Raw genomic sequence first — 26190 nt, 5'->3', positions numbered from 1 at the left:
AAAACATGTTTTGAACTTTTTAAATGATAAACATCTACCTTCTTTAAATACATTTGACTTAAACGTAAACTTTATAACGCTCAGGAGTCATTGGTAATGTGGTTATCACACGAGTGACGGGTCTGAAACTATTTGAAACTAATCTTCTAACTAGTCTGCATTCTTATATAAACGCAGCTTCAAACTCGTTGGTACAGCCCTACTTTAATTACAAATGAAAATATTATTCAAATGGATAGTTTAACAACTGTAAACAAAACTGAATTACTTTCAGGTAATCTAAGGGAATAACATAATTGAGGATAACAAAAAAAAATGCAAGTCATTATTATTAGTATTATCAAGTATTATTAGTAAAAAAAAAGGCAGAGCTTAACCTTTGAGGAATTAAAACAATTGCGTATGACACATTTCAAGCCACATGACTGTTTTTTTAGTCGGACATGTTAGTCTTACCTAAAGGAATTAGAGAAAGGAAGAGCTCTGCAGGTCAAACCAAGGAAGCAATAAAAAAACAAGAAGAGGGCATTAGCAAAAAGCGTCAGGAAACAAAATGAAAACAACAACAGGCGACACACAGGAGAGAGAGTCATCAGCAGGAGCAGGGATGTGTGTGTAGCTAAGGACACCAGGACCACTTCTGTGGTTCATATGAACGCCGCTTCTTTCATGATTATTTAGAAATCCTATTGGAGGTGAAACAAGCTAAGATATCGTTTTTCCTAATCTGAATATGAAGTTACATTAATGAAATCAATTTGCCATAAAAGACAGTTGAATACCATGCAGCCAACAACAGCAGCTGCTCACATGGTGAATGTATTCCAAATAAAGGGTCATCACTATGCTGCTGTATTTATTTTGTGCAGATGTGATGTGTTATTACTCTAAATAATTCAGGTTCTTTCTCCTAATCGATGTTGATCGACAGACAATAATACTGACCACCTTCTGATGGTTGTTCACAATCAAAGCATACCCATTAAGAGAGCTCTTAAGGTTGACTTCGATTCATAGCTGATTAACGTTGTTGCTTTATTGATTGGAAATGGACATTTTACTGCATTTATCAAGAAAACGTTTGAGTTTGCATTAACTGGAGATCAGAGGACAGTTTTAGTACCAAGTAGTCATGCCATCTGCCTCCGAGGTATTAAGGGCCACACACACACACACACACACACACACACACACACACACACACACACACACACACACACACACACACACACACACACACACACACACACACACACACACACACACACACACACACACACACACACACACACACACACACACACACACACACACACACACACACACACACACACACACACACACACACACACACACACACACACACACACAGTTGTGCAAGTCGACAAAGAGCCATCGGAGATGTGAGATGTTAATGAGTTAAGGGTTAGTGCATTTCCACTCGGTCGGTTTGTTTTTCCAGAGCCAACGTTTTTTCTATCTCACCCCTTAATCACACTTTAAGAAGTTGTTGCTTTGACGCAGAACTTAACAGTGTTTGTAACAAATGTTTTCTCACGTTTGATGGACATCAAAATGTCTATAGAAATCTGCAGTTTGAAGTCAAATAAAAGTCCTACAAAGCGTGATTCCAGGGTGAAAAAGTATTCTACATTAAAGGGGTGGTCCAACTATGAGACAAAGATAGCGTTTCAAGTGGCTGAAATTCAAATGTAGCATCTGGGATTTGACTCCGAGACATAGCGGTAGACCTTCCCTTAAACGATGTATTTGATGCCAAAAGACGTCCAACTCTTAATCTTGTTGAACCACCCCTTTGGAGTTAGTTCAATGACATTTCATGACATACAACTGTTCAAATAAACAAATGTAGTTTTAACAGAGACTAGTGTTATTAGAGCCGGTTCTGCTCAATATCTACGGCACTACTAGTCGAGGTTAGAGGAGAAGAAGCTGATCACTGGTCAGCGTGAGAGAAATTCAATGCTTCAAGAAAAAAAGAGCAGTGGACAGTCACCAAATTATAATTCATTTTCAAAATCACCAGTTTATCGTTGTTTTGACACTTTTTGGGAAATAAAGTGGAACGTAAGACAGAATGATCTGTTTGTTTAGCAACATCTATACAATACTTGGGCATTATCCAGGTATCTGTCTTTGTTTCATTGATCTTTTGTTTTTTATTGGAGTATTCCAGCGAGCATATTTTAGTTTCTCAAAACCAGTTTTTTTTCATGTTTCTAAAATACTATTTTATCTTGCCGTATTGTCAACAGTTCTAAACTTCTGTTTCACCCTGTTGTCCAAGGGTTAATCAAATATAGATCTGTGTTTTTACCTCTCTGCTTTAATACCGTCCACTTTGCTCATTTTTTCTTGTAGCTTTGCCAGTGAGTCGGTCATTTTGGCTCTGCTGCACCGTACCTCATGTCGCCCAGTCGCCTGCTGAGGACCGTGCCCACTGTGGAGAGAGCTGCACTGGTCTTCTGTCCCGCCTGGGAGAGAGTCTCCTGAGTCTTCTTGTATCTGCACAGAGGAGGAGGAGGAGGAGGAGGAGGAGGAGGAGGAGGAGGAGGAGGAGGAGGAGGAGGAGGAGGAGGAGGAGGAGGAGGAGGAGGAGGAGGAGGAGGAGGAGGAGGAGGAGGGAGGAGGAGGAGGGAGGAGGAGGAGGAGGAGGAGGAGGAGGAGAGGAGGAGGAGGAGGAGGAGGAGGAGGAGGAGGAGGAGGAGGAGGAGGAGGAGGAGGAGGGACGGTGGGAAAGAGAGAAGATGGGAACAGGGGAATGGAAGGAGAACGATGGATACAAGAAACGAGGAATGCGGCGAGGAGGCCAGATGGTTGGAGTGAAATGAAAAAGAAGATTTGGATGGTGAAAACGAGGGGGGAAGAAAGAAAAAGGACAGGAGGCACAGGAAGTAATAAGGAGGAAGGATGGACAGAGAAAAAAAAAAAAAGACAGATATAGAGCAGAAATAAATCAAGTGTAGGAAAACAAAGCAGGGAGAGGGGAGGGACAGGAGGGTGAAAAGACAGAGGTAAATTAGAGCAAACCATTTGACACAGAAAACACACAAACAAAAGCTAACAGTGATTTAGGTTACAGCTTAAACACACAGCGTAGTATCTACCGTGCCAATGGTTAGTATTCACAGAGAAATACAGTCACAGGAATTTAGGCCACAGCAACTAAGGGCCAACAATGTGAGTGTAAGGAAAAAAGTCATCTTTGCCAATAAAACTGAAGATTCCTTTTCTCATCATCTACTCTGTGTACGAGTGTTAGTCAATTCCTCCAGAGATACCCCCACGTGCAGAGAGCATCAGCATTAATGGCAGGTATGATTCAGCATGTCCCAATGCAGCCAAGGACCGGATGGTGTACATTTCAGCGCAATGGAAGAGTGCATGATGAAGAAATCAAACATTCAGACACATCTCTAAGGGTGTGGTAATACACCAAGTATCACTATACAAGCAGTACTTCGAAAGACTATCACAATCCAACTGTCATAGTGGTTTATTAAACTCTGTAAATTGAGTCGAATTATCCTTTGAAACAAAAACATTTAGGCCCCGGCCACACGAGGACGAAAACGGCTAAACGCATAGGATTAACACAAACGCAAAAAAGCTTCCGTCCACACGCAATATTCACCGGATAGTGTCTGTCCACACGAGACAGCTCCGTTTAGCTCCAACCGCTGGAGAAGCTGCAGTACATATTCAGGAGCCTGTACGTGGCGCTGTAACTTCCTCCACAAAAGCAGCGAAGAAGCATGGTTGTCATGGTTGCCCTTCTGTTTATTCTCCGCGGTGGGGGCCGAGGGAACCGGGCAGAGTTTTTCACCAATCAACGTGTATTAAAGTTGAAATCTTCCGACAAAATTATAGAAGTGCCGGTCAAAGGTCTTCTTTGTTATTTATTGAGCTTTAAAACAAATGAATAACGAATCTATATATTATAATAATAAAATACACGGAGCCTCTCTTTTTCCTCCCTCTCTTCGGACAGCGCCAGTGTCTGTTTCATGCAGCAGCTGATCCAGTAATGAGTGACCCGGCCGACAGTAAAAATAAACATATTTATAACTAGGTAGGTAGTAGGTTTAGGTAGTTTGAGAGGTGTCTCCGTCCTGTCAGATTAGACTTCACTCGCGTTTATGTCCATATCGAGAGAAAGATAAATAATCTGAATTCAGTGTGCAGTTTACTTTGACGCGGGGGTGAGCAGCAGAGGTGGGGAGAGGCGGGGCTATTGCCTCATCATTATCAGAACATGTTCGTATAGGGCGTACACACGGAGCCGTTGGACCCCCCAGAGCGTTGCGTATGCCGTTCTATCCACCTTGGGACCCGTTATCGTTTCCGCAGTCGTTTAGTGCCGTATTCGGTCGTCCTCGTGTGGCCGAACGGTCTATATGACACTAAACAGTAACGCAAACTACCGTTTTCGTCCTCGTGTGGCCGGGGCCTAAGACTATTCTCAAAATGCAAAAAGAGAAAATAACTTTTGATTTATTCGTACTGATCCTGGCACCAGTCCTTTTGAGTTTGACTTTATTCTTAGAATTTGGACTTCATTTCATTTGGACTACTCTTGAAATGCAAAATACATTTGAATAAATAAAAGTTGACTCTTATTTTTATATTTCAGTCTGGCCCTTGTCCTATTAGTAAAAACCTAATTTAGTCTATGGCACTCCCCCTTTTCTTAATTCTTACTGAAGATAACAACAGCTGGAAAACCATTGTTATTATGGGTAAAGCTTCCAATAAAGTAGGATGTACAAAGTGTTGTCAAACATGATTTAAGGCGAAAGTATTAAAAGCTGTTTAAAAATGATGGGAAAGGTTGCCATCGGAGAGAGACAAGCTGCAGGTGATAAACGGCTCCAAATAAAGCTGTCATGTGGTGCAGGTGTTTAGTTATGAATGCTTAACTGTGTTGCACACAAAGTCCTAAAAACATTTCCAATGCATTTCATAGATGAAAGTTGGCCATATCTCCTAACCTTAAGTGAAAGGTAAGTGGTATCCACGGCTGTGTGGTCAGATCTCCAAATATGTTTTTCAGCTTGGTGTTAGGTTGCTCTTTTAATTTAAACTGACCTTGAGTAACCTTAAAGGTGGGGTAGGTAATTTTGGAGAAACCAGCTCGAGTGCGCTGGAATTTGAAAATACACTTCCTTACAGAGCCCCTCCTTATCTCGAGCTGGTTTCTCAAACTTACCTACCCCCGCACCTTTAAATCTAAAAGTGATAACAAGATTTTAAAATCTGAGTTTGCGGAAATAAAGCTCTTTTTTTTTTTTTTTTTTTTATAAATAGTTTGACACTCTGGACATTCTTTGCTTTTACCACTCATTGACTCAAAGTAAACAAATAAGCAGGGGATGAAGGCTGTCCAGTTCTCATGCTAAAATAAGCTAAGCTAACAGCCAACACCTCCTTTATAGCTCAATGCATTAGAGTGGTGTGAGCCTTCTCATCTCACTTTCACCACAAAGCCGATATTAGTTATCCGTTCCCTAAAACATTGCACTACTCCTTAAGGTTAGTGGATACTATGGGGTAGTATCACCATCTGGGAATCCACAAGTGTTACTGGGTTTAACACAGTGGCCAGGTGTGGTTAAACACACACTAAGACTGTCCTGCTCCAAGATGGTGGAATGAGCTCCCCATTGACATCAGGACGGCAGATAGCTTGCACATCTTCCGGCGCAAACTGAAAACTCATCTCTTTCGACTCCACTTCGAGCGTTAGAACTATTAACAAAGCACTTTTATACTAATAAAGGACTGGCTTACCTAAAGCCAGTTGAGTAGCACTTGAAATGTTTGGCTCTATGAAACCTGATGTACTTATATGATTCTGTTTTCTTCAAGGTTGTGTCTTCCTGGTCGAATGTACTTATTGTAAGTCGCTTTGGATAAAAGCGTCAGCTAAATGCAATGTAATGTAATGTAATGTAAAGACACCCATTTCAGAACATTTATCAGAAATATGCACATAAGCAATCACCCAATCCAATACATCTAAACTGGCAAAAGCTACCAAAAGGATGACATAACCCCACCTCCCTGGCTGAATGCACACACAATAAAACATACACACATTATGGGTAGAAGCCAACATCATGATCAGCTGATCCACCCAAACACACAAGTCTCAGCAACAGATGGTGCAAATATCAGTACCTACACACACTAAAATGAAACTAAAGGATACTTACTGAAGTTTTAGCAGTGTTAATTCAAAATGTGTTGGATGTAGTGCTAATCCAAGTACAACATGAATAACTTGTCTTTAGAGGCATTGTTGTGAGTCTTCCACCATAGAACAGAAAAAGACGTTCCCAAATTCAACAGCCACAAACACCCTCACCATCACAACAGTAAAAGGAAAACAAAAATAAAATGATGGATAGGCAAAAATGAAAAGGAGAATAATTTCCAAAAAGGGAAACCAAATTTAAAGAAATCTTAAATCAACTACAAGAACACAAAAGAGAAAGGAGTCAACTCACGCTTCAGAGCGGGAAATGTCATCCAGAGTGGCTGAGGCAGACAGATATCTGAAGACACAACGGCAGGATAATGACACAGGGGGAGACACACACTCACAGTACAGTAGTTCAAGGGTCAGTCATATAGAGTTACAGCTTCAACACACACTCCTCATCGGACCTGAAGGTTGTTGGATGTTGAGTCGGATTTCAAAGATCTTACACATTTAATATATTCCAGGATAGTCAATGTTTTTTGTTGAAACGCCATGCAAAATCATAGAAGTAACATTTGTCTCTCCCATATATTAAAAAGGATGAAAAAAGTGAGATAATTTTTCAAGGTTTCAGCAGAGTCTGCTACAGCATATTTCCATGGGAAGAACAAACAAATGTTACAATTTCAGAGGACAGTTCAAGAAAACATGAGAAATATGATTTTGTAGTGCAGAATATTTACGATGACCTACACAGCATTAGGTCGACAGAATGGAAAACTGTTAAAACGTCACCATAAAAGGAGATTGAATACATTTCACTTGTATTGTGCCCAAACATTAAAGGGGACCTATCATTAAAAAAATGCCCTTTTTAATTTTTTTTTTATACATAAATATGTGTCCCCGGTGTGTCAGGGAACTCACGCAGCATCAGAAAATAAAACCCTCTCTCTTTTCTTCCGTACCCAAATCTCTAAAAACGAGGCTACAACGGAGCTGATTCAGTATGCGTCCGATATGACGTAATATCGGAAATGTGGACCCACGGCACTATCAGAAAGTTGCTATCAGAAACAATGCCCGACTGTTTTGGACGTAATATGGTCAGTGTTTACATTAGCATCGCTAACACTCAGAGCTAACCTGTACTGGAGAGCATGTGTGTGAAGAATCTGGATATAAAAAAGGAACTCACTTTGTGGTATAACCGGCAAGAGAGAAAGCCTTTGAGCTCCATAATGTTTCAGAAATAATCCTTGATAATCCATGATATGGCGTTTCATCACGGCAGTATTTAGTTTAGACAGTAGCTGCCGGGTCCCGCATGAGCTCAGCCCACTCCGTTTTTTAAATCTTTTTTTCCTTCTTTTTTAAAAAGCTTTATACCCCAAATCAGCACTTTTGAAACAGGAAGTGAAATCGAGGGATATGAAGCATGGCTAGAATGGGTGATCTGTTTGGTATTTTGAGCGAAACACTTCATAGACATGTTTTTATATATTTGTATATATCTGAGACCTATGCTATTGCCTAAAAATAGCATGATAGGTGCACTTTACGTTGTCTTATTGTACCAATGACAAAATAACACTATTAACCATATGCAAGTGTATGATTCTGCTGTCCTCAAAGCTGTTTTAAATACAGACACTTCCTCAGGAACAGGAAGTATACGGACACAAAACGATCTTTACATTAAAACAGGTCCATCTCTAGAAGTAAGAAAAATAGACATAATCTAATCCTGCGTGTTGGATGAGATAACGTTAACGTAAGTCTTATAAGCTGTGGAGAAACTTCCTCACATCATATTATATTTTAACAACAGCAGTGCCTCCTCCCTCAGCTAACACAGCTAAGTCACCCTCAAAACAAAAAGAAGACTAAATGAGGGTGACATTGTCCTTTTAAGGAAGTAAATAAACAATATGGGGTAGCAAGGTATCAGGGAACTACTAAATTATGTGTGGCATGATAACAATACAATTTCTGTGTTACACATGCTATACTAGCAGATTTTACAAAACATTGAATTTCCTCTTTCAATTTTTACAAAAGATAACCATTTTCTGCGGGCTCATTCTGCTTACTGTGAAGGCGGGGCAAAACTGAGCAAACTGTCAAAACAACAGAAGGAAACACTTCCAGATCAAACTGCTTTCATATAATGGTAATAAAGGAAAGGTCATTTCAAACTGGTTTAGCTCATTTTGTGTCTATTAGTCTTTCAATTGAGTTGACGGGCAGCATTGAGGGCAAAGGGACGCAGACAGACACTGTTAGTGGAAAGCTGAAAAACCTCATGCCTCAGTGAAGCACAGTTTCACAGTAAACACTACAAAAGTTAATGGAATAAACACCGGATAGCACAGCATATCAATATTAGCAACAAAGCAAGCTTGAATCACGCCCATGCACAAAGTCCTGCCTGAGCGTATACAGAACGAGAGGAAGTGTGTTTGTAGAAGATAAGGAAGCACGCCAACACAATAATGAAAGGGAACTAACATTGCAGTCAACTGGTGGAGGCTTTACACACTGATGGTCGTGATACTCCTGATCCCGTCTCACTCAGCAGAATAAACAGCTTGAATAGTGTAATTAGGTGACAGAGCTGTTTAAAAGAAGATGTGCTGCTGCAGAAGGGTTGTCTAACCACATTCCAGAGATGTGAAATAGCTTTTCAGTTCTCGTGCAGACAGTCAGAGAATGCGGGAGGCATATTTTGACAAACCGATACGTTTGTGTACAACATTTTGTAGGGAGTTTTTCCCCTGTCCGCTGGCAGGGTATGCAAGGACAGTGGGAGTCATATACGGTACAGATTGTAAAGCCCGCTGAGACAAATGTTTCATATTTTAAATTGGGCTGCATACAATAAAGTTTGATTTGATCTAAATATAAATACACTATATAGACAAACGGTTTGGGACACTCCTCGTAATCATTGAATTCAGGTCCCATAGCCTCAGGTGTATAAAAGCAAGCACCTAGCCATGCAGTCTGCCTTTACAAACATGTGTGAAAGAATGTGTCGTTCTAAAGAGCTCACTGATTTCGAACGTGGTTCTGTAATATGATGCCACAAGTCAGTTCGTGAAATGTCTTCTCTCCTAGATATTCCACGATCAACTGGAAGTGGTATTATTGCAAAGTGGAAACGTTTAGGAACCACAGCAACTGGTTCAGGATTCATGCCTATTAATCAAATAAAAGATACAGGAATCGTTGTACATTAACAGGAGACGGCTCTGCTCCCAACAAGGCCAGTCTTTATGTCCCGACTCACATCAGCACAATGCTGCTTACTGTACGGCACAGTGATGCACACCAGCGTCGTCCCATAACACCGTCTGTCTGAACACCACCTCACTGTTTCACTTCTGTTTTGGCTGACAGCAGAGAACACAATACCTTGAATAGGAACTTCACTTTTACTTTTTCAAGGATTTGTTTGGAAACACAAAAATCCCAGTTCAAGAAGTTTATGCACTAAAATGCTGCTAACAATGAAGACATACTGTCAAATGAGTGGTCAATATTTGTCATCACATACAGAGGGAACTACATGGCAGTGTGAAATACACACATTGGTTAAATGAAAGGTGTTACCTTCGCTTTCCCTCAATATGATGTGGCCTAAAATGCCTACATTTCTACTATCATGCTAATAAAGCACTCTTAACCGACCTGAACATTAAGTACACCAGCTGACTCTCTCCTACTGCAGTTTTCATGGAAACTCACTCTGTCTTCATGACTCATACATATTCATAACCTATTTGTTTCTTTCTCTAGTTCAAATGGATCTGTGCGCAGGTCGTACATCATCTCTCTCAATCTCTCACATTCCTCTCCTCTCCTCCCACTCGTTCCTGCAGCAGCAAGTCTGAGCTGCCCGTCTGGTCGCCAGTCACGACCTGGCGCATGCATGTGTGTGGGTAAAAGACACATACTGCTGCTGAACTGCACGTGGCACTGTGAGTGTTGGCCTAAACCAAGCATAATGTGCACGCCTGCTCCTGCTATCTTAGGCAAATGTGTGCAAAAATCCACAATTATTCTGGGCATTACTGGACGACAAAAACAAATAAAGTGTGAGAAATGTGTAAGCGCGTCTAATTCCAGGTGTGGAAGTAGAACCAACACTTCAAAGACCAGTGCACCTGCTGCCGTTTGTAAAGGTGTGTGTATAAGGTGTTTAAGTCAGGAGCAGTATCAGTCACTATCAGTTTAGCCTAACTAGCTGAGTGAGCTTGACAATCCAGTTCAAATCAGATCAGCCACATGGAGAACTCCATTAGCTTCAGACCTCGATGCAGAAGAAGCAGCTGTGTGGTGGAAACGTGCAGAAAACTCAGATTTAATTCTTGCCAAATATATACTATTGAATCTTTCAGCAGCAGTACAGAATCAAGGTTAGAAATCAAACACCAGCTCCTGGGGAAACTTTACCAACTCAGATTGTTCACTAAAAGAATAAAACGATAAACATAGTTCCATTCAGTCAGACTGGTTATGAAGATCCTTTTCTTGGTGCCAACTGGTTTACTTGTAACATGACACATTGCATTATTGATGGTCAACCAATATAAAAAGCTAAACTCGTACTAATGAGGGGGAAACTGTAATTGTTCGCAGTATATCGCAAACTGAAAACTCATCTCTTTCGACTCCACTTCGAGCGTTAGAACGATTAACGAAGCACTTTTATACTAATAAAGGACTGGCTTACCTAAAGCCAGTTGAGTAGCACTTGAAATGTTTGGCTCTATGAAACCTGATGTACTTATATGATTCTGTTTTCTTCAAGGTTGTGTCTTCCTGGTCGAATGTACTTATTGTAAGTCGCTTTGGACAAAAGCGTCAGCTAAATGCAATGTAATGTAATGTAATATATCTGTCGTTGAGACATTTCAACTACCTATACTCGCCAATTATTTTTGTAGGGCAGTGTCAGTGTGTCTTTGAAAAGGAGTTGTAAGCATTCTCTTATCTTCAACATGAACAAACAAACGTAAGCTCAGATTCAGTTTCTACCTTACACTGCAGCGCTTTAGAGCTTTAGTTATGAATGCAGAACAAAACAATCCGGGCATTACTAATGGGCATCAGCTGATCACTGGTTATTACAGGGAGGCTGTGGCTCAGTGGATAGTGTGCTGGACTTCGAATCAGGGGATAGCAAGTTTGAGTCCCACTGCAGTCAGTGTCATGTGGTTGTGTCCCTGGGCAACACACTTCACCCCAAATTGCTCCTCTGGGGATTGTCCACAGTACTGAATGTATGTAAGTCGCTTTGGATAAAAGCGTCTAACAAATGACATGTAATGTAATGACATCATTACTGCCAATTGATTTGATGTAGCTAATTCGCCCTCAAGCTGAAATCCTTATGCAACAAGCACACATTAGAGTGTGGCTTAATAGATTATGATTTGCAACACACAAGTCGTCTGCTTGTGCCAACTAGGTTACCATACACAACTAAATAAGACATATCGTTTAGCAAGGCAAGCTAAAGTTAACAATTATAATAAAAAATGGGTTACTTCATTTAAACGAAACTCCTCGCCTTCTACTTGATCTAACAGCCCAGAAAACATCCCTGTGATTTGAGTGTTTTGTTTCAAATGCAGAATCAGATGAAACAGTGGCCACAGGTTATATAGTATCTGAGAATTCTAAAAGGAAGTCGAGAGCAGGATGCGTGTCATCACTTCTGGATCGAGGGAGACAGGACACCTGACCTCTGGGAGAGGGCCTAAGAACAGACGAATGATGCTGATAGGAGGGACGTGGGGATGTTAAAATGAGGAGAAAAAAAAACGTAATAATATGTATATGATCAAATAGAAGAAAGTTATATGCATTTAATCCTGTAGTTTTACTTTTATCAGCAAAGATTTACATCTTGCCACGTCAGCTTACAGTTCCACCTTAAAAAAATCTCCATTATCAAAAATGTGCGTCACGGTCCTCAGTAGACAAACACAGATTCAGGTGAATCAGTTATGTAACTAAAGCCGTAGGGCTAGAAACTGAAACACACACCAAATCCCACTTCAGTGCTACAAGTCTAGCCATATATGTAACACATTCTAACAGCAGCAGAAGTACAGATCCCAGATCTGACACAGAACGTTGCATAAACCCCAAAAAGCTCCCGAACAGGGTCAAAATCCACCACCTATGAAATTATACCAATGACAGTATTAGCAGAAGTAGGGATGCACAACTAATCTAATAATGAAAGCCTTATATATGTATAGAAATATAATTGTCGCTTTTATCAATAATTATGTTAAATATGTGTTGTTTTCATCTCGGCCATAATCATGCAGCCCAAACTGGAAGTACTACTTTTAGACAGAAGTACAAGCATTCGAGACCATTCACATTCTCCAATGAAGTTCAGCAGATAAATTGTTATTGTTCCTTAACATCATTTCCTGCAACATGAGTAAAAAAAAAAAGGATTTGAACAGACGCCAGGGGAATGGTTTTCCTCCTGACAGACACGAAGGTCAACACCAGCGTTCCCAACCATGGTTAGAAGGTGCGAACGGGGAAGGTTAGTGTTTTAGTGAAAGCGATTCAGAGCGTGAGAGAGCAAACACGGCGGGAGCCCAGACGCAGCAAACAGTGCACAGACTCACAGTTCCAAGTTGGTAACTTTCTCACTCCACTCGCCCAGTTTCTCAGTGGTTTTCACAAAGCTAGAAACAGAGACATGAGGGTGTTACACTGCGATGCTCAGCTGGGACTCGGAGCAAGCTGGCTCAGAGAGGGAGGGTTAGGGAAGAGCAGAGAATCTCAAAGCACTGATGGGGCTTTAAATGAAGCTACCTGACTCAACTGGCATAAAGCTGGCAATGTCCTTGATCTCATATTCTCAAGGAACTGCGCTACTTCTAACCTCTCTGTAAACCCGCTCCACACATCCGATCACTTCTTCATTTCATTCTCTCTACCCCTTTCCAAACATAACAAACTAATCTCTTCTCATCCTGCACTTGTCCACCGTAACCTTCGCTCCCTCTCCCCCTCTACCTTTGCCTCATCGGTGCTCTCAGCCCTCCCTTCCTCTGACTCGTTCCAACTCCTGCCACCAAACTCTGCTGCAGAAACTCTCCTCTCTACTCTCTCATCCACTCTGGACTCTCTCTGTCCTCTCACATCTCGGCAGGCTCGTCAGTCCCCTCCTGCTCCCTGGCTAAATGATGCGCTGCGTGCTAATAGAACCGTCCTTAGGGCAGCAGAGCGGAAATGGTGGAAATCCAAACACTGTGACGACCTCCTAACCTATCAAGCTCTCCTCTCCTCTTTCTCTGCTTCGATCTCTCAGGCAAAAAGCACTTTCTTTCAAGATAAGATCCAATCTTCCTATTCCAATCCTAAAAAACTATTTTCCATCTTCTCCTCCCTCTTGGACCCTCCAAAAGCCCCTCCCCCCTTCTGTCAAGCGACTTTGTTACCCACTTTGAAAAAAAGGTTGATGATATTCGCTCTTCTTTTTCTGACTGACCTTTACTCACCGCTGGGTCACCAGACCCTCCTTCCACCAACACACTAACCTCCTTTTCCCCTCTCTCTCCAAGTGAGGTTCTTACCCTCATTACCTCTGCCCGCCCTACCACCTGTCCTCTGGACCCTATCCCTTCAAACCTCCTTCAGACTATCGCTCCTGATATTCTACCGTTTCTCACCCATTTCATCAACACTTCTCTAACTTCTGGTCACTTTCCAAACAGTCTCAAGGAGGCAAGAGTAAACCCTCTCCTAAAGAAACCCACTCTCAACCCGTCTGATGTTATAAACTACAGGCCTGTCTCTCTCCTCCCGTTCCTGTCTAAATCACTTGAACGCGCTGTCTTTAAACAACTCTCCTGTTATCTCAATCAGAACAACCTTCTGGATCCGCACCAGTCTGGTTTCAAGGCAGGTCACTCCACAGAAACTGCTCTCATTGCTGTCACGGAGGAACTGCACACTGCCAAAACTGCATCCCTCTCCTCTGTCATCATCCTGTTGGACCTGTCTGCTGCATTCGACACGGTGAATCATCGGATCCTCCTTCGCACTCTCCAAAAACATGGAGTTTCAGGCTCTGCCCTTTCCCTCCTCACCTCATACCTGAAAGACCGTACCTACAGGGTGACTTGGAGAGGGTCTGAGTCCGACCCTTGTCAATTAACTACAGGGGTCCCTCAGGGCTCTGTTCTTGGTCCCCTCCTCTTCTCCCTGTACACAAACTCGCTCGGATCAGTCATTAGCCCGCATGGTTTTTCTTACCACTGCTACGCTGATGACACCCAATTAATTCTGTCCTTTCCCCGCTCAGAGACCCAGGTCGTTGCACGCATCTCTGCTTGTCTAGCTGACATCTCTCAGTGGATGTCTGCTCACCACCTCAAGCTCAACCTTGACAAGACTGAGCTGCTCTACCTCCCGGGAAAAGATTGTCCCACTCTTGACCTAACAATCAACATCGGCACCTCAGTTGTTTCCCCGACTGTTACGTGCCGTAGTGTTTGTGTGGTCGTGTATGTGTGTTTCTCTCTCTCTCCCTCTGATTCCCCAGGTGCAGCCTCTCCCCAGGTGCTCCGAATTCCTAATCAGGGCCTCCATATAGGCCCGGAGGAAGACTGCAGTGGGCTCTCCGTTTTTCCTCCTCTGGCTGCATGTGTGCAGACCTGTGTGTTGCCATTTGATAGGAGGGGAGCTCCGTGCTATAATCGATGCTGTATAATTCTGTGCAAATTGGCTGGTGAGCACGTGTTTCTTTTTTGGTCATTAAACGACTGGTGCGTTACTAAGAGATCGGTTTTCTCTCCTTTTTTTGTCGTGCTTGGTCATCCTTGTGTGTGGTTACTTCCCTTTGTACCGCCCCTAGATTTAGAAGGGAACGTAACACCGACTCAGACTGCAAGGAATCTGGGTGTGACCCTAGATAACAACCTGTACTTCACTGCAAACATCGCTGCTACAACCCGTTGCTGCAGATACACGCTTTACAACATCAGGAAGATACGTCCCCAGCTGACACAGAAAGCGACTCAGGTTCTGGTCCAGGCTCTCGTCATCTCACGCCTAGACTACTGCAACTCCCTCCTGGCTGGTCTACCTGCATGTGCCATCCGACCTCTGCAGCTCATCCAGAATGCAGCGGCTCGTCTGGTCTTCAACCTTCCTAAATTTTCCCACACCACGCCGCTCCTCCGCTCCCTTCACTGGCTTCCGGTAACTGCTAGAATCCACTTCAAGACACTGGTACTTGCTTACCATGCTGCGAATGGATCTGGCCCTTCCTACATCCAGGACATGGTTAAACCGTACACCCCAGCGCGTGCACTCCGCTCTGCATCGGCCAAGCGACTCGCTGCGCCCTCGCTGCGAGGGGGACCCAGGTTCCCATCGGCAAAAACACGTGGGTTTGCTGTCCTGGCTCCAAGATGGTGGAATGAGCTCCCCATTGACATCAGGACGGCAGATGGCTTGCACATCTTCCGGCGCAAACTGAAAACTCATCTCTTTCGACTCCACTTCGAGCGTTAGAACTATTAATGAAGCACTTTTATACTAATAAAGGACTGGCTTATCTAAAGCCAGTTGAGTAGCACTTGAAATGTTTGGCTCTATGAAACCTGATGTACTTATATGATTCTGTTTTCTTCAAGGTTGTGTCTTCCTGGGCGAATGTACTTATTGTAAGACGCTTTGGACAAAAGCGTCAGCTAAATGTAATGTAATGTAACTGTGTGAATAATGATGCTGGTTTAAATATGTTGAACCAAGTTTTGATCTTACTTTATAATCGCTAAAGTGACTGTGTAATGTTTTTCGTGTCTGTTGATTATTATTTGTGTACCAATGAGGCAGAATTTGTATTTCCTCTTTTTGAAAATAATGTTTTTTTTGTGTGGTCCTTTTAATAATAAACATTTAATTTAAATCAAATGAATTGAATATAGCAGCAGCAGCATCTTTTAGAAGCCAATTCAGGCTTTAACGCTGTTTAAGAACTGCATCTGTTATTGTATACGGGTCATAGGGCTGTGCAATTAATCGTATTTTAAATCGCGATTACGATTATGGCTTGCGACGATTATGAAAACAGCATAATTGACAAAATACGATTATTTAGTTGGGTGCGCTTCGCCCCACCCTAAAAGCCCACTCGGCCACGTGGGAGTGACATGTGTTGTGAGTGTTCAGCGCAAGCGAAGATGTCAGAACAAGAGCAGCAACTCGTTAAAAAGAAGGGTAAAACTATTTCCACTATTTGGAAGTACTTTGGCTTTCAGGAGTCCGACGTGGAGCAAAACAAAGTACAGTGCAGGATTTGTTACCAGGTTGTGTTGGCACCACACGCTAACACAACCAATCTCTTTAATCATCTGAAATACAACCACAAAGTGCAATACGACCGAGCAGTAATACAACAAAAAGCAGATGCCGCTCGACTTCATCCACCACATCATCACAGTCATCGATTCAGGACGCATTGTACAGAGCAACGGCCTACGCGACGAGCTCGCAGAGACAGAGATATTACAGGTGCCATTACATTTCACATCGCTAAAGATATGTGCCCAGTTAGCAATGTTAGCAACCAGGGCTTTAAGCAACTTGTCAACACGTTGGACAAGCGTTACGGGATGCCGTCTCGGTATTATTTCATTCGGTATTATTTGACAAATGCCGTGGGGAAGTTGAGAGAGATGTGGCTTCAGCTGACTACTTTGCTACCACAACGGACCTATGGTCTAGCCCAGGGGTGCCCAACCAGTCGATCGCGAGATGTGTCTACAAATAAAACAACAATATTCAGTTTTATCGTTAATGTCCTGTAACATAATCTTCCTGTGCCAGAATAATGCACTTGAACGCATCAAAGCTTTGTGATTGGCCGGCGTCACCCCTGTGTCGGGGCGTGGCTGAGGGTCTTCAGTACAGGTGGCAATATTGTCACCTGCCTGCGCTCATCTCTGAAACCAGACCATGTAAACAGGCTGGTGTTTCTTGCAAAGAATCTTTAAGAGATGACATGAGCAGTCCTACCAGCATTTGCCATGGTGGCCTAAACATTTTTATTTGGTCTTAAATTGTAGTTCAACATTTATTTCCTGTTACTTCTGGACCATGACGGTTGGCCAGCCTTCAACGTTTAACTGAGTGGAATAATGAATATGTTTTACCAAAATGTTGGCTATATGTTAAGGAGTTTTCAGTAGGTTGTGACAGTGCACTGCAACATGTTTGATTTAATTTATTTTGGTCTAATTTATTTTTATTTATCATATTAATAATATATGTTTAGTATTGTTTTGGAAGTGTGCTCCAACATATTTGTTGATCTTGTTTATTGGTAAAATATTATTTGTTTTAAAGTTCAATAAATGGTCAATGAATAATCGTGATATCAATTATTGACCCAAATAATCGTGATTATGATTTTTGCCATAATCGCACAGCCCTAACGGGTCAGTTATTGTCTGGCAAGTGTACCGTAAATACATGTGGTCATATTAGTTTGGAGGTCAAAAGCATTTCTGTTTACTGTTGGGTTCTGAATTTTGGATGTTTTTTGAATGATAGAATTTATATAAATGAAATAAAGGGAAAGAGACACTCTACTTTTCTCTGAGCTGATACACATCTTTTAAAATGCAGCTAAGTAATGAAATGTTTCATCAGAAAAATAACGACGTTCATCATTTAACGAGAAGTTTGTTGTGTGCCCATTAAGATTCTTCCCTGAGTGAATACCCCCAGCTGAGGGCAAAAACCACAGCTGGTAAATAAATAATTAAGAATATCTTACCATTTAAGTTGCTAACATACAATGATTTGATAATGTTAAAGTAATTCACTTCATCTCAAACAGAGCAACTGTTCCTCTGCTGAAGTCATCTGTTTAAAAGCGTTACAGTCCTCATGTATAACCTGTGCAGGAAGTAGTGTTAAGACTTCAGAAGCCGGGATGCGTCACCAAGGTGAGTCACGCTGTGACTGGCTCTTCCTGATAAAGCCCTCGTTATCAGAGAAAGGGCTGATTCATCTCAGTGTGCTGTGCTCACAGCCATTTGGGATGGAAACATGTGTACAGTATGAACCTAAAGCAAACTGCATTGGTGAAAATATGTTTACTCTTCCATCGTGTTAAATATTTCTTAATGTCTGCATATGGGGTGATGCCCCTTTCAAGGTAGAAAAAGCTACTGATGTTTTCTACCCATATCCTGAACTAAAAGGGACATCATATACGTTTCTTAATATTTAACAACTGTGGCTCGGGTAAGCGTTTATTTCAATAGAAACAAATAATATGACTGTTGCCTTGATTAATTCCCAAAGCAGAAAATAATCCAGAGTCTATAACAGCTTCTAGTAAGTGTAGCTCCATATTCACATTACATTTAGATTAATGCTGTCAAAATTATCGCGTTAACGGCGGTAATTAATTTTTTGAATTAATTGCGTTAAAATATTTAACGCATTTAACGCATGTGCAGAATGGCCCGCCCCATACATCCCACCAGTGGCAGCGCCAGGGTATGGCTGGGGTAGGCTACACCCATACCAAGAAATGGCTTAGCCCCACCATGAAAAATGATGTTAAAGTAAGCAAAATAAAGTCTGCCAACTCACGCGGAGTAAATTGCACAGACAGTTAGTAAGATTGATTTCAGTAGCCACGGTTTTGAAAACTTTTGTCACGTAATGATCGTCTTCTCAATAGAACATCTTTGATAATGTCTTCTGGCCAATCAGAATCAAGATAACGGCGTGGTGTTGTTGCAGGAAGTCCCGACGGAGAATACTTTTGCTGTAGTACAGGGGTGCACATAACTGGTACGCAGGTTATGTGCGTAATCTGAAATGCGTACCGTCACTTGTGTCACAAAGCGCATTTGCGTACCGACGTACTTGTGAAGCTTTTCCAGAAGGCGGTTAGATCACCGGACGACAGAGTCGGTCTCCGTGTGCACAGATAGGGCTGCTGTTAACGTCGGTCTGGACAACGGAATTGTGCCAAAACTACCCCAACCGGCTGCGGAGGGAGACTCCCCCCTTCACTGGAGAACTGCTTTAAAACAGCTGATCACAACGCTCACACTCTGTGGTCACGAAGAACTCCACTAGCCGCCCCCCCTCTGTCGACTTTCCTGAAGTACTCCCCCGTTGATAGAAATCAACACGTAATGAATTAAGACCCCACGGTTTGATGATTGATAGGTGTGTGGGTTGTCTTTCATTTTGACACGCAGAAAAATGTTATAATAAACATAGATACTGTATGTGAAATGGATATATCCGCCTTCTTTCATTTATCTTTCCATTCCCACAACAATATACATAAATAAATGACATATTTTGGACATAGTTCGAATGGTGATTAATCATGATTAATAAATTTTTAAGCTGTGATTAATCTGATTAAAAATGTTAATCGTTTGACAGCCCTAATTTAGATATAACTTAAAGATGTAATTATTAAAGCAATACAAAAAATTGGTAATAAAAGAAAAAATTATGGAAAGACGCAAAACTTACTATTCACAATAGTATCTTTCAGGGTGAGAGTGCTGAAGCTACTCAACCAGGTAACTAGCTGCTAAAGTAACAAAAAGACTGAATAATTGTTTACAACACACTTAAATTCAAATTGATGAAGACTGCGTGGGATAGAACATTTAAAAATAAACTTGCTTGGTAGTGATTAAGCCAAAGTTTGCACTGTACATTTAAGTAATTGTGTTGCTACATACGCGTTGGAGGTCTGTACGTCCGCCCAGCTCTTGGTGATGTTCTGCTTGAGTTCGTTGAGCGGGCTGAGGCCGAGTTTCCTCTTCAGCTCTTGGGCGTGTCTCTCTTTGGCCGACAAAACCTGACGCAGGGTGTTGATCTCCTCTTCCACCTTTAAACACAACAGAGTCACCAGAAAGTAGGGCTGTGCGATTATGGCAAAAATCATAATCACGATTATTTGGGTCAATAATTGATATCACGATTATTCATTGACCATTTATTGAACTTTAAAACAAATAATATTTTACCAATAAACAAGATCAACAAATATGTTGGAGCACACTTCCAAAACAATACTAAACATATATTATTAATATGATAAATAAAAATAAATTAGACCAAAATAAATGAAATCAAACATGTTGCAGTGCACTGTCACAACCTACTGAACACTCCTTAACATATAGCCAACATTTTGGTAAAACATATTCAACATATTCCACTCAGTTAAACGTTGAAGGCTGGCCAACCGTCATGGTCCAGAAGTAACAGGAAATAAATGTTGAACTACAATTTAAGACCAAATAAAAATGTTTTGGCCACCATGGCAAATGCTGGTAGGGCTGCTCGTGTCATCTCTTAAAGATGTTTTGCAAGAAACACCAGGCTGTTTACATGGTCTGGTTTCAGAGATGAGCGCAGGCAGGTGACAATATTGCCACCTGTACTGAAGACCCTCAGCCACGCCCCGACACAGGGGTGACGCCGGCCAATCACAAAGCTTTGATGCGTTCAAGTGCATTATTCTGGCACAGGAAGATTATGTTACTGGACATTAACGATAAAACAGAATATTGTTGTTCTATTTTTAGACACATCTCGCGATCGACTGGTTGGGCACCCCTGGGCTAGACCATAGGTCCGTTGTGGTCGCAAAGTAGTCAGCTGAAGCCACATCTCTCTCAACTTCCCCACGGCATTTGTCACATAGCGCAGGCAGCGCAGACCTGCTGAAATAATACCGAGACGGCATCGCGTAACGCTTGTCCAACGTGTTGACAAGTTGCTTAAAGCCCTGGTTGCTAACAGTGCTAACTGGGCACATATCTTTAGCGATGTGGAATGTAATGGAAAAGTACTTGCAAATAGTGGAAATAGTTGTACCCTTCTTTTTAACGAGTTGCTGCTCTTGTTCTGACATCTTCGCTCGCGCTGAACACTCACAACACATGTCACTCCCACGTGGCCGAGTGGGCTTTTAGGGAGGGGCGAAAGCGCACCCAGCAAAATAATCGGATTTTGTCAATTATGCTGTTTTCATAATCGTCGCAAGCCATAATCGTAATTGCGATTAAAATACGATTAATTGCACAGCCCTACCAGAAAGTGTTAAAAGTCTCCTTTGTTCTCAATCACCGAGAAACACAAAGGTGGTTGGCGATCCATTACCGTAGGATCCTAATCAAATCATCCCAACAGTATTTTCTAGCAAATGCTTGTTAGAAAATACTGTTTTCCATCAAGAACCTGGGTGTTTCTCAATGTCGAGGACGCTTCCTTGGTAGGACATGTCCCTCCGAGTCAGGTCCTTCAGAAGCGATGCAAGAATCCTTCCTAGCCTCGGAAAACGAAGAATGGTGGAACAGGCTAATGCGAGGCCCCGCCTTAAATGGAGCACGATTTCCGCCAAAGATTTGGAAATTGGTCCGTGCGCAAAGCATTGTGGGGATTTTAAGACCGCGGAGGATACACATGTGCAGCCTCAAAATTTCCCGCAACGAAGGACGCCGGCCTCGGTAGAATTCCAAGCATCCTGGACATTGGAACAGTCCTTCGGCGGGACTCGATGACGTAGCATCCTTGAAATAGTGGCTCTGGAGCATCCTTCCTTGACATTGAGAAACACCCACTGGTCAAGAGTTGTCAAGAACTGGAGGTAATTTGTGAAATGTAAGGGATGTAGCCACATTGTGATTCTCTATGCACAATGAACCATGGATTATGTAGCAGCCAAACTGAATATATTCATAATAATACCATTGGAGAAAATGTATCAGTCAAATGGGAAAGGTTGTGATTAAAATGACTGCAGATGAAACCACGATAACATCTGGAAATCGTAAAGCTGTAAATCATGTGAACAAATGTTTGAGCATATTTGAAAATAATTTGAAGTCACATGAAAAATAAGCAAACTATAATGAAAAGGAACTAAAACAGTGGAATCAGAAGTCCCTTAAAGCTTTTATGCACCTGGCACAGGCCTGAGAAAATCTGCCTTGAGTTAATAATTAAAGCTTCTGATTCTTTTCTGAACACAACAACTCTGACTCTACATGTAAACAACTTTTAATCATCTGTGCCCCACCTTGGTGAGCTCTGTGCGGAGCTCCTCAGCCTCCTCCTCCGTCAGGCCAGGGGGGAGAGGGTTCAATGCATTTGCTCCTGCTCCCTCCACCGCTCCTTCCACCACTCCCTCCACCTGAACGTCAGACAGGACGGCTGAATTCTCTGCAACGAGGCCCTTGTGAGGAGAGTTCAGGTTGATATCTGGAGAGGGAGGAGATGGGATAACAGGAAGGGAGGGGAAGAAGACAAGGTGGAGAATAGAAGAAGTTGATGGGAGAGTGAAATAAAGAGGCAGCAGAGTGGTTTTATACGATCATCTGTCTCAGTATATATTTCACACAGAAACCAAGGCCAGGGGAAAGCTAATGGTGCCAGCAGGCGATAAGCGACAGGAAGAGAAAGTGGCAATTAGCGGAGACAGGAGTTGAACTAAATGCTTTCCAGAACCATCACATATTTTGCTTTCGGTAAACAGGAGGTCCGGGATCATTAATATAAGTAGAAATAAAAGGGAGACGAAACGATTCCCAATAAGAACAACACCGAGCTATGATCTATTCGTGAATAAACCTTAAGTTATCCTGAGGTTAAAGGACAGTTTGAAACCTAGCTTTTATATGTCAACCTTCATATGACAATGAGTACATGTAGTGTCATTCAAATGAAGCCAACTTCATAATGTTGGCAGATAAAGGAGTTTGGCAGTCAGAGCTGGCATGGAGGACACAACAAAGGGGAACAAACAAACTGGAACCATTTTCTGTAACAATGAGTAAAAATAGACTAATGCTGAAATAGTAGCGCATTGAAATTGCATTTAATCAGTGGGCGAACCTCTTGTGAAGAAAAGTAGACCTACACTTACAAACCAACCAGCGAACAGGCAGTGATTTGAAGTGTAAGGCTGTCCTCTTTTAAAGAACAGTCTTACTTTCACCTTTAGCAGCTTAGCATGAGATCTTAACCATTGCTTCAGCATGATAGGACTCCTGAATGCAACACTGAGTCTCTCCATAATAGCAGTGCAGCAACCATGTCTGCATGAGTGCACAAACACATAACAAACACATAAGAGTGTTTCAAAAGACCAAGATTAGCATTATCTGCAGGTAGCGTTGGTGACTGATGTGGTGTCTCAACAACATCCGCATACAAGCTCACAAGACATTGGGCTGTTCCACCCTCAAGGTATATTGATTCAGGAAGGATTCAGCCCCGCCCGCAGAAACAACAGCAGCCAGGTTTAAGAGAGACAACAAACAAGCTCATACAGAACAGAAAAGGGGAAAGTACAAATTAAGTGATTTCCTACACTTCCCAGAATGCCCTAAGACAACAATAGTGAATTCAAGAGTTAAGCTATTTTGCATATTTGGTCAAGATTTGCTTCGTTTATAAAGTAGCAGGCCGAGTAGTTTGTGCAACACTGAGGCGTGTATTTGATCAGCTACACCCTCCACTTAAGACCTTGCTGCTGCATTGCATCCTGGTCTATTTCCTGCAGATATTGATGTAGGAATGAGTGTCTGTGGCACTTCTATTTTGAAACGCTAAATAGATTTATTTCCTCATTGACATAGATTGCCAATAAATGCAACACCTATTGGAATGGAGATTTTTTTTTAACTGTTTGGCCATTTTCTTTACAGGAAAACTAAAATAGTTATCACCACCACACATCGACGCACATTTTTTAATGTTAAAACAAAAGACATGACAGCATCATGTGAGGATGCATCAGTCAGAAAGAGTCCCCGGCTCAGCCTCATTTAGGGAACATCAGTAGTGGGATTTTACTCGGACAGACATGCCCCTAATCCACCCCAGTGTGTCATACTTCAAAACAGGGAAATGAAGGCGCATCTTAATGGTTTCCTATAAGAGCTCATCCTGAGACACAGGAAGCCTGAGACAGCATGACATGTCTATCATGGCCACTCACTATTCCAAACCACAGGAAGTCTCATTAGGACATCCTCAAAGGAGAAACCAATGTCAATCAATGTTTATTTATACAGCCCAATATCACAAATGTTACATTTGTCTCAGTGGACTTTACAGTTTGTACAAAATATCAGTATGACAATACGACACCCTCTGTCCTTAGACCCTCACATCGTACAAGGAAAAACTTCCGAAGAAAATACAATGTACATTGTATTCCTTACATAGTTATGCTTATTGTAATGTCCCTTTCCTAAATGCTGTCTTTTGCTACTGTCAAAATTGTTTTACACAATAATTGTGTTGAAATGCCTTGTTTGTCTGGGGTTTTATTCTACCAAAACCATATTTACCTCTGTTATTTTATTTAAACACTCAGTTGAATTTAAATTAGATGTACTATTCACAATCAAATTGTAGAAAATATTTAAAAAATACAATACTGAAGCCATAAGCCCCATAGTCTAGCTGTATTAGTCTCAATCCAACACATTGCTGCCTTAAGTAAAACGTGACTTAAAACAAAAACAACTAGTTTGGCACAATGTCAGGATGGGTTATATAATGAAAAATCAGGAGCACCTGTGTTTTCTTTTTAGCCAACTAAATAAATAGACGATGAATATCACAAGATGCTTTCTGGTGAGCTGAAGATGGAGGTCAAGAGCTGTCAATATAGCCACGAGTGACATTGATAAAGCAGCAGCTAGCATGCTAGCAACAATGCTGTTATGCATGCTCAGTTAGTCAGCACATCTAGCTCTTATTAGCTAAGGAAGTGTGATTAAGAGTGACATTGAGAGCATGTATTCAGGTCAATAAGAAGGAATGGCAAATTGGTGTTGCCCTTTGAGAAGCCCCCCAAAACAAACTGCTAACACTTGTTTAGGCAACATTAAGTCCTATTGTTTACAAGATATAAGCTCCTCTCGTTAGATTCAAACCCCCGAAAAACCTCACAGAAAATATGACACTGTTCCTCACTTAATTAAATGATATAAATGTCAGTCATATCAGATGATAATGTGCTGGGGAAGTTGTTGACATTAGTAACACGATCCTCACTTAGGGCTCCTGTCATTTTTACAAGCGGGCCCGTCCAGTCCTGACGGATATCCCATTATTATGATGTATTAGCTCCAAACTAATCCAAACTTTCACACAAACAATCCGGCAAGAGGGTAGAGTAAGTAGCTACGTGGCGGCGGTTTAATTAATCACAACCGTTTGCTGTCAGCTTGACAAAAGGTCCACGCAATTCTGAAGCTAAGCTATACGGGAGCTAACTTGCTAAGCTAACAATTAACGTTACCTTGACTGGCGGGGTCCATTTCGGCGTCGCTTCCACACAGCTGAAACTCCTTTTTAGCTAAAAGCTCAACACAGCTGGTGTGAAATGTGGATAGGAGACTGTTTCAACACGCTTCTCACTCGACGTGTTAATCTTCCTGGTTTTTAGAGATTGCTCCCACTCAGAGAAAGTCGTCGACAGGAACTCAAACAACCCAACAGCCAGCTCAGCTAAAACAGCTCTATGTGAAGCTAACGGCTGGAGCACACGCACATCCGGTGAGGAATTTCGAAATAAGATAAGTGTTTGTGCATTATAAAGATAGAAAACAGTAGAACTGCGAAGGTTGAAATATACGCTTTAATACATTAATTATTATTTTGATTATGTTAAATGAATCACCAACTATAAGGATAAATATAAATACATTAAAGGGGACCTATCATGTAAAATGCACTTTTTGATGTCCTCCCAGAGTCCCCGGTGTGTCGGGGAACTCACGCAGAGTCAGAAAATAAAACCCTCTCTTTTTTCCTCCGTACCCAAATCTCTAAAAACGGGGCTGCAACGGAGCTGATCCAGATTTGCGTCCGATATGACGTAATATCGGAAATGTAGGCTG

General features: G+C 41.8%; 1 protein-coding gene across 10 annotated transcripts in view; it reads right to left on the bottom strand.

Moving 5' to 3' along the window:
* tpd52l2b (tpd52 like 2b) overlaps window positions 1–25818 on the bottom strand; it is a 30757-nt gene extending 4939 nt beyond the window's left edge. For 3 of the 10 annotated variants that reach the window (XM_034235108.1, XM_034235109.1, XM_034235112.1), the window contains exons 1-5: window positions 25590–25818; window positions 22353–22534; window positions 20005–20153; window positions 6531–6578; window positions 2425–2526 (exon numbers count right to left, since the gene is read on the bottom strand). In XM_034235108.1, the coding sequence (XP_034090999.1) occupies window positions 2425–2526; window positions 6531–6578; window positions 20005–20153; window positions 22353–22534; window positions 25590–25608 (500 nt within the window). In that variant the 5' untranslated portion in view covers window positions 25609–25818. Of the gene's footprint in view, window positions 1–456; window positions 484–2424; window positions 2527–6530; window positions 6579–20004; window positions 20154–22352; window positions 22535–25589 lie in introns of all 10 variants that reach the window. The other 7 variants (XM_034235113.1, XM_034235114.1, XM_034235115.1 and 4 more) reach the window with 3 other exon arrangements.
* Window positions 25819–26190: the final 372 nt, after the last annotated feature.

The sequence above is a fragment of the Gymnodraco acuticeps genome, unplaced genomic scaffold (assembly GCF_902827175.1).
Source record: "Gymnodraco acuticeps unplaced genomic scaffold, fGymAcu1.1, whole genome shotgun sequence".
In the NCBI taxonomy this organism is placed as follows: domain Eukaryota; kingdom Metazoa; phylum Chordata; class Actinopteri; order Perciformes; family Bathydraconidae; genus Gymnodraco; species Gymnodraco acuticeps.
Note: the sequence above shows the minus strand (reverse complement) of the source record. Positions and strands in the feature narration are given on the sequence as shown.